Source organism: Copadichromis virginalis, linkage group LG18, assembly GCF_057382275.1.
Source record: "Copadichromis virginalis isolate Kocher_CV1m ecotype Utaka linkage group LG18, C_Virginalis_male_GT1.1, whole genome shotgun sequence".
Classification (NCBI taxonomy): Eukaryota; Metazoa; Chordata; class Actinopteri; order Cichliformes; family Cichlidae; genus Copadichromis; species Copadichromis virginalis.
Window position 1 is genome coordinate 14,558,271 of NC_140635.1, and position 13,638 is coordinate 14,571,908.

Below are 13,638 nucleotides of genomic sequence, written 5' to 3' on the forward strand. Positions count from 1 at the left end.
CAAGTGTTGCTAAGACTTTCCAAATTGTACAAAAAGACAAAAGCCGGCTGAGATTGTAAGAAGAGTCCAGGTTTAGGAAAAGTAATCTGAGACAGTTTGATTTGACGCTTGGTGTAAATGTATTATTATATCTTTAGTGTGTGTATTTGGCCTTGCCTAGATTAGTGCCCAGAGTGTGGTCCACGGGTGGTCCTGTATTCCCAGTAACGTTCCTTCCTCTCATCCACCGACACTGGCCAACACTGATGTCCTCCCAGTTACATGTGCCATTCTCAAACGAGCAACCCGCAAACCCCAAATCTGTTTCATTAACTGTGTCAAAAAGAAAACAAAATATTTTGTGTAACTTGATTTACTAAGAAAAAAGGGAATGCAACAAAAAAAAAAGAATAGCTGTACCTTGACAGAGGCCTGGTGTGAGAAAAATGTCATCAATGGCAATGAATCCTCTGCTAGTCTCTGCCTCGATCAGCAGCTGTTTTTGAGAGAGCATGTAAATATGTATATAATATTCCTGGGTTCTAATGTAACAGCTAAATCTGTTTGCAATACCTGGAAAGGTTTGGATGTCTCTACAGACTGAGAGAACTTGCCCCAGCGGCTCTCACTGCTGTTACTGTGGAACATCAGATCCTCGTCTGACGGCCCTGAATGTATGAACACCTGCAAAGTCCCGGAGTCGCTGATAGACAACAGGAAAATTGTTTTAGTTGAGAGAAAAAAAAGAGAGATTCTTGTTAAAAACAAGAAATATACACTTTTCATTTCCAAAACTAATAATGGCATCTTTCTGCTACAGGGTTAAAAGGCTGCTGGTTTCACTGTTGGTAGTGCAACTCTTTTTGGAACAAACTGAACTCTGCCACAGAATATTCTCAGTCTTGCACAAAGTAAAGCAGGTGATTCACGAATACATGACATTTGTGCACACTTCTTGAGGAAGTCAGTGAGGAAACTACACAAGATAAACAGGATAAAGTGCAACCTGATTTTTTTTTGCTGACCTGTTGTCCATGTGGTACCATAAAGTGAGACAGGATGTGGTGTCTTTAAGTTGGATCCATTCAGACACTACCTGTGCAACACTGCTGTGACTTTGGTTTGGTGACGAGCTCAACAGGAACCGACCTCCATGCAAAAAGAAAACAAAATTCACACAATAAATAAATACAGTTAATATTTAATGCTGCTCCTTTTGCTGTTTTAACAATTCAAACTTGGGGTACACCAGCATAAACGTTAAAAGATTAAACATATTATTTTCTAATGATATTAATGCAGTTGTTAAGGTTTAGATATTTATAAATAGAGAGCATCTAGAATTTAGAAACATTACATCTAGTCAGGGAGGAGGTTAGGTCAGCAACAGGACATAAGTCAGGGATAAAAAAAAGAGAAGTATGTTTCAAGTAACTATGTTATGTCAGTTAAAAATTAACTTCAGTTCACATAGATCAGGTTGCAACATCAACAGGTTGCAACATCAGCAGTTTTTGATTATAATTAACTAAGTTTCAGATGATTCACACCATCTGTCACATTTTGAAACTTCAAACAAAGACAAAATGTTCACTGGGAACTGAAATCCACACCATTGGTTGACTTTCTGAGTGTTTAGCTTTAGCTATTTGTAAGGCAGATAAGAGCAGTAAGGGTGAGCTTAAACTGTAACGCTAGTGTCAGCTAGAAGACATTTAAGTAGTGCAGAGCTGATGGGAATCCCAAGAGTCACCACTTTAATATTATACATAAAATATGTAAGCAAATAAAAAATGTTGGTCAGTGCAGTTTTAAGGATTTAAATGTATTTTAAATAAGTCTGAATACTGTCTATGCCAATGCGGATATCAATGAAAAACTGAGCTGTCAGCCACTAGAGTTTGAACCAAAATAAATTCTTTCTAAACCAAGAGTGGTTTCTTGATTGTTTTATTCAATATGCACAAATATGCAAAATGTGCATGCAAATCTCCCTAAAAGGCTCAAAAAGCTGATATCATCAGACTAAAATGCAATGGAGGTCATATAAATCCTTGTAAGTCCTGTACCAAGTCTTGCAAGACGATGGAAAACCAACCCAACATGTAAGAATCTTTATCCAAATGTATCAAAGAGAACTGTTGGCTTATCTAGTTTTTTTTTCCCCTGTATATCACATTTTTGTGGCTAAAACCTTGACTCAGTAATCCTTGTTTAAGGCCATACCCTCCGGGGTTTGAGTGGTGTGGTCTGTTGGTGGACCGTGGAAGCCTCCTCTGGCCAGCACCCAGTCATGTCCGTCTTCTTGGAGGATGTTGACCCAGGTGCATTGTCCAGACTCAAAGTCACAGCTACCCAGAGGACTACAGGCTCCGTCCCTCACAGAAAAGTCATCAATTTTCACTGTGGTATTCGTGCCATGCACATGAACAGCCTTAAACACCACCTGATCAAGCAACACAGCTGTTTTAGGTAGAATTCCCACAGAAGATAAAGAAAAATACAAAATGAAACATACTGGAAGAATAAGACTGTCTGATTGTCAGAAAAGAAAACAAATGCTTTTACATTGAATTTTGTAGGTGATGACACCGTGACCTCTGCCACCTCCCAGCCTGCAGAGAGCCCTCCAGTCTGCTGCCAGAGGACATCACCAACTTCTGCGCTTTGTCTTATATGGATAGCGAGGTTGCTAGAGGAGTCTGTGGGTAACCAGTACCTAAAATAGTACATTTACATTAAATGTACAGTAATATGTGCACCAGTCTTCAACCTCCAATTGTAAATCTGTGATGGATCTTTGAACTCACCAGAAGCGCACACACATTTCTTTAGCTGAAGGTAAATCTGGTGTGAACAGCTCAGCGATCTCATCCTGTGTAGAATTTGATGTTACCATCATGTAGAAACCTATAAAAACAAAATTTGTTTTGTGACAAAAATGCAAAGACGACTGTTGACTGGGACATTTCTGAGAAACGATGACTAAAATCTGAGGCAGAGAACAATGCTGCTACTTTCAGACAATTTGTTGAACTTATGACTGATTGTGAAAATCAGCTTATGGCAATTTATAACATTCCTGCTTCAGTGGTAAAATATTGTATTGTATTATATTGTCTGTAACAGCCGTCTAAGCTTTAGCTGCCATCTAAAAGGTGTCAAACACTGCAGAGGATTAGCTAAAAGAAGAGCCTACACCTCGATAATCCTGCAGGCCTGTTAAGTAACAGAATCCTTTTTTTAAACAGAGTTGTATGAAATATTAGATATAACACATCAAATACAGATGATTGGATTGAGTAATAAAGCTATGCAGTATTTTCGCATTAAAACAATGTGTTACATTATGCAACATACTCCTTCTTGATAATTATTTTACAAGATGATGAGTCGCATTTTTATTGTGACTTATTATTGTAGAGCTCTGATCCACAAGTTGATATCAAGGGACAAACTTAGGACTTACAATATATTACCATTATAGTTACAGCATAAATATTGTCCTGTAGGAGTGAGACCATGACTGCTCAGCTCTGTTAATCCCACATTGTGCAGTGGCACTGTGGCACAGTTCAGCACTCACCATTCTCAGTTCCATATGTGTGATCCACATGATGCTTTGTTCCTTTTCTGCGAATCCAGCGACCCAAATGACTCACATCATTCTCAAAGCCACACAAGTCCGAGTCAAACCCACACACATCTAAATGGTGTTTAAAACAAAAAGGTTGCAAAGTTTTATTTTATTTATTTATTTGATATTGATTTGATGTTATTTGACGATAACTGGGAGTACTGAGTTAATGTTTACATACCGTGATTACTGCAGGCCCCCTCTTTAACTTTAACATCATCAATAGCAATGAATCCTTGACTGCTGGTGTCTCTTTGACCACTAAACACAATCTGTGAATTAAGGATGATGCAAAGTTTAATGCTGCCAAAGTGCTACATTAAATGTTTCTGAATTAGAGACATTTCTATTCAGAGTCAGAAGCTAAAAAATTACTTGAAAATTGACTGACATTTTTATGGCAAGGTGAGGTTTACCTGTACTATGTCATTCATGCTGAGGGTTACTTTCGCATTCATCCACTCTGGATTCTGCGTTCCCCGACGAGTCCAAACTAAGAGTTCAGATGATTGCTAGAAAAAATTATGTAAAGGAATGTGAAGAAATCTGAAGATGATATAAAGCACAGCCTGAAACTGAAGGTTCAGTTGTGTTAAAAAGGTTACATACTGTTTGAACCAGCAGATCCAGGTTTGACACTGAAGGCCCGAGCATGTGATACCAGAAATCAACACAGATTGGTGACGCACGAGTAATGACAGGAACAGAGATGACTGCTTTTTCACCATTCTTAGATCCAAATCCATTAATAAGTAGAAAGAAACCTTGATAGAGAGGGGAAAATGGATGAAGATGAGAATAAAAGGCCGGGCTGTTGTGAAAACAGGAGAATACTGTATAGGCAGGGTGGAGTGGATGGAGATGGGTGTCAGAGGTGACAGAAACATACCAACAAGAGAGAAAGGAAATCTTTACAAGTTGGTTGTGAGATGTATGATGTAATCATGTATGGTTTGAGATGGTGACCCTGACAAGAAGACAGGAGGCTGAGTTGAAGGTACCAAGATTTTCACTGGGAGTGATACACGAGATTAGAAATATGTACATCAGATGGACGGCTCAGGTTGATCAGCTTGGAGAAAAACCTAGAGAGGCAAGGCTGACATGATTTGGACATTTGCAGAACAGGGATAGTGGATATAGTGACCGAATGGTGTTGAATATGGAGCTTCTAAACAGGAGAATAACAGAAAGAGAAGTAGTGATGTAGTAAAGGATGACATGCAGAAGGTTGATGTGACAGGTGAGGATGGTAAGGACAGGGTGAGTTGAAGGCAGATGAGACACTGTTGTGACCTCTACAAGGAACAGCCAAAAAAAGAAGAAGAAGAAAGAAAGAAAGACTTTCTCTAGAAAAACAAGACAAAGGATAACTGGGTATCAAAGTTGTTCATTATTTTTCAGCTAAGGTGTATCACTAGACTTCTGTTATAAATGCACTGCCTCTGTGCTTATATTACTGTCAATAATGAATACCTTCATTATTCCCAACAGTATGATCATACTGAGGTCCATCCCATGGTTGCTCAACTGGAAGTCCAATACTGAGAGTCCAGTTCAAATCATGATTGGCCTCCTGGACCCAGTTACACAGACCTGTTTTTACAAGAGAGTATTCAAACACGATATAAGTACATGAGCAGGAAAGAAAAAATTGACATACTCAAATTGAGAAAAATGCATGTAGGAGTGGTTACACATTCATATCTATAATATTTTAAAATGTTATAGATAGATCATATATAGTTATAGTTATATAACTATATATGTTATAGATCATATATAGTGATGGATATAGCCAATGCATACTTAGCGAAGTCGTGTTATGAAGCCCGGTGTTTTGAACTGGGCATGAAGGAGATGGGATACCAATAATACCAACAAATATTGTAAATTCATTTATATTTCTTTATTGTTCATTGAGCTAAGTTGTGTCCATATATTTCAAAGTCACTGATGATTAAAAGAAAAACACAATGGCAATGATTATGAGCTTTTAGTTGTGGAAAAAGCTCTTAAAGGTAATTTTATGTCTAACATTTTCATTATCATGACCATGATTTGTAAGCTCTAATGCCAGTAATCATAAGAACTTGAATGGCATTTCATTTTGTAGCATACTATTAACAAATGAAGCTATTTCTGCTAAATTTCTGGTAAATTTTGCACTTTTACCTTCTTCAAAGGTGCAGTCCATGGCAGAGGCAGGAGCGCTGGTCATGGTGGTGGTTGGGTATGGTGTAGTGGTTGGAATGAGGTCATCACAAGACATGTTCCTGATTATGTGAACGTCATCCAGGGAAAAGCTGTCATCTGTTGAGGCGGGACACCTGGCTTGCAAAATAATCTGCGATAAAGAACAATAGAAGTTTAAAACTCTGCGCTGATTTATCATTGGTCAATATTTTCATGAGAAAATCAACATCAAAATGATGCAATTCTTACCTGGTGAGGGCCTGATGCGCTATAATCCACCCTGTCTCTGATCCAATTGTTATTAGAAAATCCACTTGTATTCCACACAGCACGCAGTCCAGCAGGCTCATTGACAAACACCGTCAGTGTAATGGCTGAAGGCCCTGGGTCATCAAGAGAATAATTAAGTGTTATTTCTTTGTTTATACTATGTTTGTTATTAGAGGTTCTCTGTTTGGTTCTTAGTTATGTTTACTATTTATGTATAAGTTATTTAAAGTTTTATTATTATTTTAGTATTTGGAGCCTTTATTTGTTTCTTAATTGTGGAGTTTATTAGTTCCCTTACTAGTTTCCCTTTGTTTCATTCTCCTGTGCTATCCCTTCTGTTGAGGAGATGCTTAACAGAGGAGTTATTTCTTTGTCTCTGCATTCATTACTGGTTATACTTTATTAATTAGTTAACTGGTTATACTTTATTAATTAGTTAACTCTTGTGCCTGGTTTTGGGTTTTGCTCCCTCCCCTGCTGTCTTGACTATTTGCAGCTGTGACTTGCTACTTTGGTATTTCCACCCCTTATGTGTATAAACAGTCTTTCCTCTCAGTTTTTTTTCTAGAGTTGGTTGAACAACTTCAGTGTGCTGTTTTTGACTTTAACTTCAGCCTCAATAAATGGCTCTGCCTCACTTGTCTGTATCGGATCCAAGCCTCAATAATCAACATGTGACAATTTATTTAGGGGTTTAAATAACGACAGCAATTTAATTTTCTAACACAAAGCACCACTAATGATAAGACTTTTGTTTGGGTCTTTTAATGAATGTAAGTGAAGGTTCAACTGCATGCTAATTTTCACACAAATGCTTTTGCTACTTCAATTTATAGCTGCTAGTAGTTACATTGATGCTATTATTTTGTATCCACATGTTACTACAGTAGATTCACTGATCTCTTGACAGGTTGAAATAAATTTTCCACTTACAATGTCAATTTTGATAACTGTACTAAGATCTGGATTGAGTTTTTTCATGACTGGCATTGGACTTAGCATGAAATTACTGTTACACTGTGTAATTAACACTAACATGGCATGACTGACATTAATGTTGGTAGTTTCTGTCTTTAAGTTATTGTAAAGTTGATAACTATTCATGTTTGACTGCAGAAAAGCAGACCTTATCTTGTTTACACCACATATTTGCAGATTGTTAATAAAACAAGATTAATATAAAGTAAAAAAAAACCAAACTGTACTCACTACTTGATAGCCATGTTCCAACATGGTGCCACATCTCCAGACAAGCTTGGTCAACAGCTGCCATTGATTCACTCTCCAGTTGGGCAATTTCTTCTTTATCAGAATCGGATGCCATGAAAAATGCAAAGTGGCCTGAAAAACATATTTATTTTTTAAAAAGTGGCATCTTCTGACATTGCCTAAGAATTTGAAGGATATCTTCACTTATAGAGCAAATGCTATAACAGTAATATTGAAGTGAGCCTGCCATTATAGTTAAAGTACATGTGTGACATGTAAATTACCTAAAGCAGATCCTGTGGTGTGGTCTCTGGGTGGAATCATTGAGCCATCACTTTTGCTAGAGAGCCAATCCCACTCAACTCCAAACTCTGGGGGAGGATTGTTGACCCAACCACAGAAGTCCCTCTCAAAGTCACAAAAACCTTCAAAGAAATACACAGACACATTATACAGCTGGATACACACAGTGTAATCAAATCAAATCAATCGAACAAATAAACACTACGATTAATTTGTTATCTAAAATCTACAGTGGCTACTTACCCGTCGGAGGGCATGCATCATTCAGGACTATGAGGTCGTCAATGGCTATATCTCTGCTTGGTTCATCCCCAACTATCGCCTCAAAAATCACCTCGAATTCAAAAGCACAAATGTCGTGTAATAGCTCTGTCTTTTACATGACATCCTTTAAAGTATAATTGCTAAAATGATGAAAGTAAGTGTTTTTTTAAGTGTTTCATTATCCTTGAAATATATAAAATGTTTGAACACAAGGCACAAGTAAAAAGCCATACAGGAGAAAACATAACTAAAAAAATCAGTTAATCGACAGTGGCAATCTTTATAGATATATATAGTATTAGATGAAGCGTAACAATATTGTGCCAGAGGAAAAAACCTCAAAACAGTATATATTTTATATTATATTATTAGACAAACTACAGAAAATATATAAAATGACATAAAAAACAAAAAACATTGTGTCTATGTGTACATACCTGATATGTGCTATGAGGACTGAGAAGTGTCACTCTTCCATGCCTCCAGTGCTTCCCCTGATCACCTGCTCTGGTCCAGAGCTGGACGGGATCTTCATGGCTGTCGGGGGTTTGAAGATACACATTTAGCTCTCCCACGCCACTTCCCTCCATGTAGTACCAGAACATTAGGCATTCCCCCTTTGAAGGGGTAGGCTCGAGCACCGCGCTCGTCATTGCACCTCTGGACCCCACAGGATGGCTCCACAATTGGGCGCTCAGGTAATAACCTACAAAATTTGTGGCGTTATCATACATTCTGCTTTATTTTGAGGAAATGCATAGTTATCTTTGTGCACAGGTTGCTTAGCTTGGAAAGGCACCGTGTTTATGAAATCACTAACTATATCATGTGTGACAATGCGTCATCCTCAAAAAAACATTGCAGGTACTTTCAAATAAGATCAAATATTTCTACTGAAAACGTATCATGTGCCAATAAACACAACACATGCACTGCATCTCTATTCCTGCCTTAAACTTCAAGATTGGAAAGGAAACAACAAATACTGACAATAAAGTGGACTTTGGCCTTGATAAAATGTAATTCATTCATACTCCCCAGAGGATGAATCATATCACTTCAACTGATCTACTGAGCTTTATTCCAACAACACAAAACATTTAATATATGTGTGGTTTTGAAAATCAACCGTATATCGTTATTCTAAACATTTGCATACCTTGATCTGTCCCCAGTGTGTGATCCACTCTGGGGCCTGAAGAGAGGGATGGTTGGGACTCTCCGGTGATCCGGTCCCAGCTGAAGTTTGCAGATTGGTGAGGCAGCAGACCACAAAGGGAGCCCTGGAAGGTGCACTCTCTCTCTGGTGGACAAGAACCATTTTTGCCACTGAACACCACTACGTCATCAATGGCTATGCTCCCTTGTTCACCTCCCGTAACAGCTTCTATAATAAACTGGAAAACAGGTATACATCAGATTTTGTTGCACAAAATATTTTTCCAGTAGTATTTCTTGAAAAAGATTTTGCCAACAGACAAACAAACAAGCTATAGCAATTACAAAAGCATCAGTTATACCTGTATTGGTTTGTTGCTGTTGAAGGTAAGATCAGCATAATGCCATTTGTTTCCTTGGGTGCCGCTTCTCATCCACATAACTGTCTCTGGCTCACCAGAATGCTTTGCAATAAACTTGAGTGAGCCTGATGATGAGAGAACAGCAATACATTAAATGTATCTCAATTCATTAAAATACATATTGTTATCTCTCTGTGCATTTAGATAAAATTTGCCTCCAAGTGCAGTTAGGGACAGCGGTTCACGTACCAATGCTGTTGCCAAATATGTGGTACCAGAAACTCACACAAAGCACTTGACCCGCAGGCTGAGGAAAGCTAATGAGTCTGGCTGCTGATGAGATGTTTAGGTTTCGTTTAGCTTCTATGAGCATGTAGTAGCCTGCAGAAGAAAAACAAAACACAACAGGAGATACACTCAGAGCAATCTCATAAACTTTGAAGTGATGAGTGAGATGCAAAAGTCAAGTTATACACTCACTTGAATTTACTGCAATTTGTAATAGATGATACATAAATCTTACACGTGAGCAGATATTTAAGATAATGACTGCGTTATTAATACTACAGAAGATCACATGACCTAAAAGACACATCAGAGGCCATGCATAGTACTCTGGATGGTTTTATAGTTTACTTAAACTGTGTTGCTACTGTATATAGTTTCATGATGGCTTTAATATTATTTATTAATCACAATATTTCAATCCATGTCACCCAGGAAGATCCAAAATATTAAACCTATATGTTAATGCTCAGTAGGCTACTCACCATTCCCAGTTGGGAGATCATATCCACCTTTACTCTTTTCCCACAAGAGACTGGCTCTGTAGTCATGGTACCATGCACAGGTATCCTTTTCAAAGTCACATGAAAGGTTGTCTATACCTCCAGCTGGGACTTCCCCTTCTTTACAGTATTCAAAGTTGATATCATCCAACATAACATCCAGTTTTTCCAAAAATGAAAGACTGAATAAAAACAGTAGCTGCAAAAAGAAAAAGACCTTTACTCTTCATTTGTTCTGAAAAGTCAGTATTAAATTCATAATCAAAAGTTAGAAAGTATTTTTTCACCCTTATAAGAGAAGATTACTGCATTTCTTTGAAGACACCCCCCCACAATCTCTTAGTTATGATTGCAGAGGGTCAGAAATGAAGAAATGGTTCCTTAAACTCTCTGTACTGTTTGTACACTGCTGCTTTTAAGTACAGTAGGAAATTACTGAAAACATGACACTTTCATCTTGCCATGAAAACACGGTTGAAACCCTGATGTGATCTACTGGGTTCCAGTATAGCTGAAAAAACTGACGGATGTTGACATTTTTTACAAGTAGAAAAGACGTCTATTGGGTCCATACATGACAAAATGAGAAGAATAGATTAGATTACTAAATTAAAAGAATTAAAGGCATATTTTTTAACAATGACAACTACTTTGGTCGATACGTCAGAACAAACAGCCATAAAATTAGTATTACTGTAATCTCTTTTTTTAATAACACTTTAGGTCACTGACATTCATGTACATCTAAATTTTGATACATTTGTTGCTTTGATTAATGGAAAGCATCCGGATTTTACCTGGTTGGCCTGTTTGCTTAAGTTCACCTGAAATTATGATGTGTATTTTAATTTACAAAAGCATCTTCATCATTCTGAGTGCTATGGTGTTGCATTTTTAGTGAAAAAAATGCTTTATTGTTGCCCCAGATGCAGAGGTGTTCCAGAAGAACATGAAACAGTTAAAGATCAGATAAAGATCAATATAATATGAGGGAGGAACTAAAAAGATATTAACCTTAATTAAATGTTTGCTGTTACTTTCTGTGTATTGGTTAAAGTCTACAGGATGCTTTGCTAACCTTGTATCCTCCTGGCTGATTCCCAATTAGCGCTGTGGCATTCTCCCAACCATCTGTTTCACCAGAAATCGTCAGTAAATCTGTTTCAGTGTGGTCTCTGATCACTTTTACTGTAAGAGCTGATCTTGATGGGAGCGATGATGATTCTTGATCATAAATATGGTACCAAAACCTGAAACATATTAACAGACAGATTACATAAAAACAGATAACTGCTGGCATGGGGCATACTGATATGCACTATCAATCAGGAACTCAGCTGTGATTAATTTTTAGTACCTAATCTGGCATCCCAGAGCAGCTCCCTGGTCAACAGAATATTCCAAATTAGCATCTGAAAAAACCCCACCTCCTTCCTTACCATCTATATGCATTACATGACCTGTGGCAATCAGAAAAAAAAATCCAGTGTTAACAGGCTAAATCTCATAATCAAATGAAAAATGGATCTCAGTAGTTTTTGCATCCACTTTAAAATGTGCCATCAACAATATGACAGGAAGTTATACTAATCACCCCATGCACTTCCTGTGGTATGGTCCTGTCCAGGTATTAAGGTAATGTTTGCCATCTGCCTTCTCCAGGAATAAGAGGTCTGACTAACATCTTTCCAACCACAGGAGTGATCCTCAAAGTCGCATGAGCCTTTTAGATGATATATCAAATTATGGATTTATCATTGAAAGCTACAAACTAAAAGTGCAAAGAAAAAGTTCTGATATCAAGCTTTTACATAGCATCTCACGACCAGTGTTTGTAAATTAATGAACAAATTTACTCATGTAAAAAGAAAAATAGTCACTTCAAAGTAGAACAGTAAGTAGAACACATGATCGCTTATATTTGTTTATTTGTGCTTTAATTGTGTTTACATTTCTCACAGACTGCAACAGGTCTGAAAATAATGATCATGATGTAGTCAAAGAGTTAAAAATCTTAACAGATGCACGAGTTACTCAACACATGTTAAACTGGCCGTGTGCATGAGACAAGGACATCACAATTTCTCCAGGTAAATTTTAAATAGCTGACACTAAAATATAAATTTAAGCTTCAGCTTAACTTGTGTAGAACGACCACATACCACAAAATTCTTCATCAGAGCCGTCGCCACAATTCTTTGAAATCACAGTTGAGGCCAGCAGGAACACATTCACCAGAATTACTGTTAAATTCCTCATCAGGACGAGACGAGACGATGACTAACAGTACTGTGAAGACAGTTTCATTACAAGAAGATATCAAGGAGACATGTTTATTGGTGCATATTTATTTATATTACTCTTATTCATACATTTTAAAGCGTCTACAGCAAACATTGCACAATTTGTCAGAGGTTACACAAGTCATGAGTGCTCTCCCTCACTGTTATACCCCTTATTTCCTCAGGATGTACAAAAAATATATTGCAAGCAATTTCAGATTAGAGAAACATACCTGAAAGCAGAGCAAATATTTGTTTCACATCTAAACAAAGATGACAAGAGAAACGTGAGGAGTCCAAATAAAGAGAAACATCTCAACATCATAACCAGGTTACAGTGTAAGTCCAGTATTTCAGTTTGTACCTGAAATACTGGACATCAGCTTTTATTACCACAGCTGAGCTGAGACTGTGAAACCTTATCAAACACCAAAGTCCAGGGTGTGCTCAATGAGCGACACTGCATTTCTATCATTTGCTTGTAAATCATAACTCGTAATGCATGGCTAACTTATATTTTGTAGATTATAAAAGCATTTAATGGCTTGAGAACATGGTTTATGGTCAAGCATTTAAGTGTTTTTTTTCTTTTGGTCTTACTAATGTGTCTCGTTGTTATTAAAATTGATATAAATATACAAAAGTGGAGACCTCTCACTTTTTTTGTGAAGTAAACTTCCTGTTTAAAAGATGTAATGGTCAAGCCTGTTGGGTCTGATCTGACCTTCTAACTGGGTCGGCTCCAGGAAAATTTGGACAAACTAATATAAGGATATAAGGATTGTTTTTTATACTTGGATAGCAATTGAAATAACACACCTTTTACCCTTGTACATCACATGTAATTATTCCCTAATAATGCTCTGCCAGGCCTTTAAAGCAGCCACCATTAGTTGCTGCTTGCTTGTGAGAAGCATGCTCTGTTGGGTTTAGATCAGCTGACTGACTTGGTTATTTAAGAACATCTTAAATAACCAACAGCTTTACTTTATCCATTTGTGAAGCTCTGTCCGATCAGTTTTCCAGGATTTGGCTAAATCTGAGCAGAGAGTTCATCCGGATGCTTCTATCATCAATAGCATTAATATCATCAATAAACACCAGTGACCCAGTCCCACTGGTAGCCAAACATGCTGATACCATAACACTGCCTTCACCATGTTTGTCGGATAATTTTTCGGATCGTTAAT

The 13,638-nt window shown here is 37.4% G+C and overlaps 1 protein-coding gene across 1 annotated transcript; it reads right to left on the reverse strand.

Annotated features, from left to right (window-relative positions):
* Window positions 1-133: 133 nt before the first annotated feature.
* LOC146687489 (MAM and LDL-receptor class A domain-containing protein 1-like) lies at window positions 134-10,320 on the reverse strand. Its single transcript, XM_085439532.1, has 20 exons — window positions 10,149-10,320; window positions 9,628-9,759; window positions 9,379-9,503; window positions 9,018-9,255; window positions 8,296-8,564; window positions 7,838-7,928; window positions 7,576-7,716; window positions 6,062-6,195; window positions 5,792-5,963; window positions 5,093-5,212; window positions 4,033-4,109; window positions 3,798-3,888; window positions 3,566-3,685; window positions 2,790-2,889; window positions 2,548-2,698; window positions 2,206-2,425; window positions 1,005-1,128; window positions 553-682; window positions 400-475; window positions 134-312 (listed from the first exon to the last, which is right to left on the reverse strand). Exons 1-20 carry the CDS (start codon window positions 10,318-10,320, stop codon window positions 134-136), a joined length of 2,862 nt encoding a protein of 953 aa, XP_085295658.1.
* Between the last annotated feature and the right edge of the window lie 3,318 nt (window positions 10,321-13,638).

What these genes read in the sequence shown, in the direction of transcription:
- LOC146687489 (XM_085439532.1), bottom strand. Translation starts at nt 10,320, where the DNA reads ATGTTGGATGATATCAACTTTGAATACTGTAAAGAAGGGGAAGTCCCA. An exon ending in CACCACAGGATCTGCTTTAG is followed by an intron (nt 6,196 to 7,575) that starts GTAATTTACATG and finishes TTGATGACCCAG; the next exon opens with GGCCTTCAGCCATTACACTG. An exon ending in TGGTACCACATGGACAACAG is followed by an intron (nt 683 to 1,004) that starts GTCAGCAAAAAA and finishes GTTGTCTATCAG; the next exon opens with CGACTCCGGGACTTTGCAGG.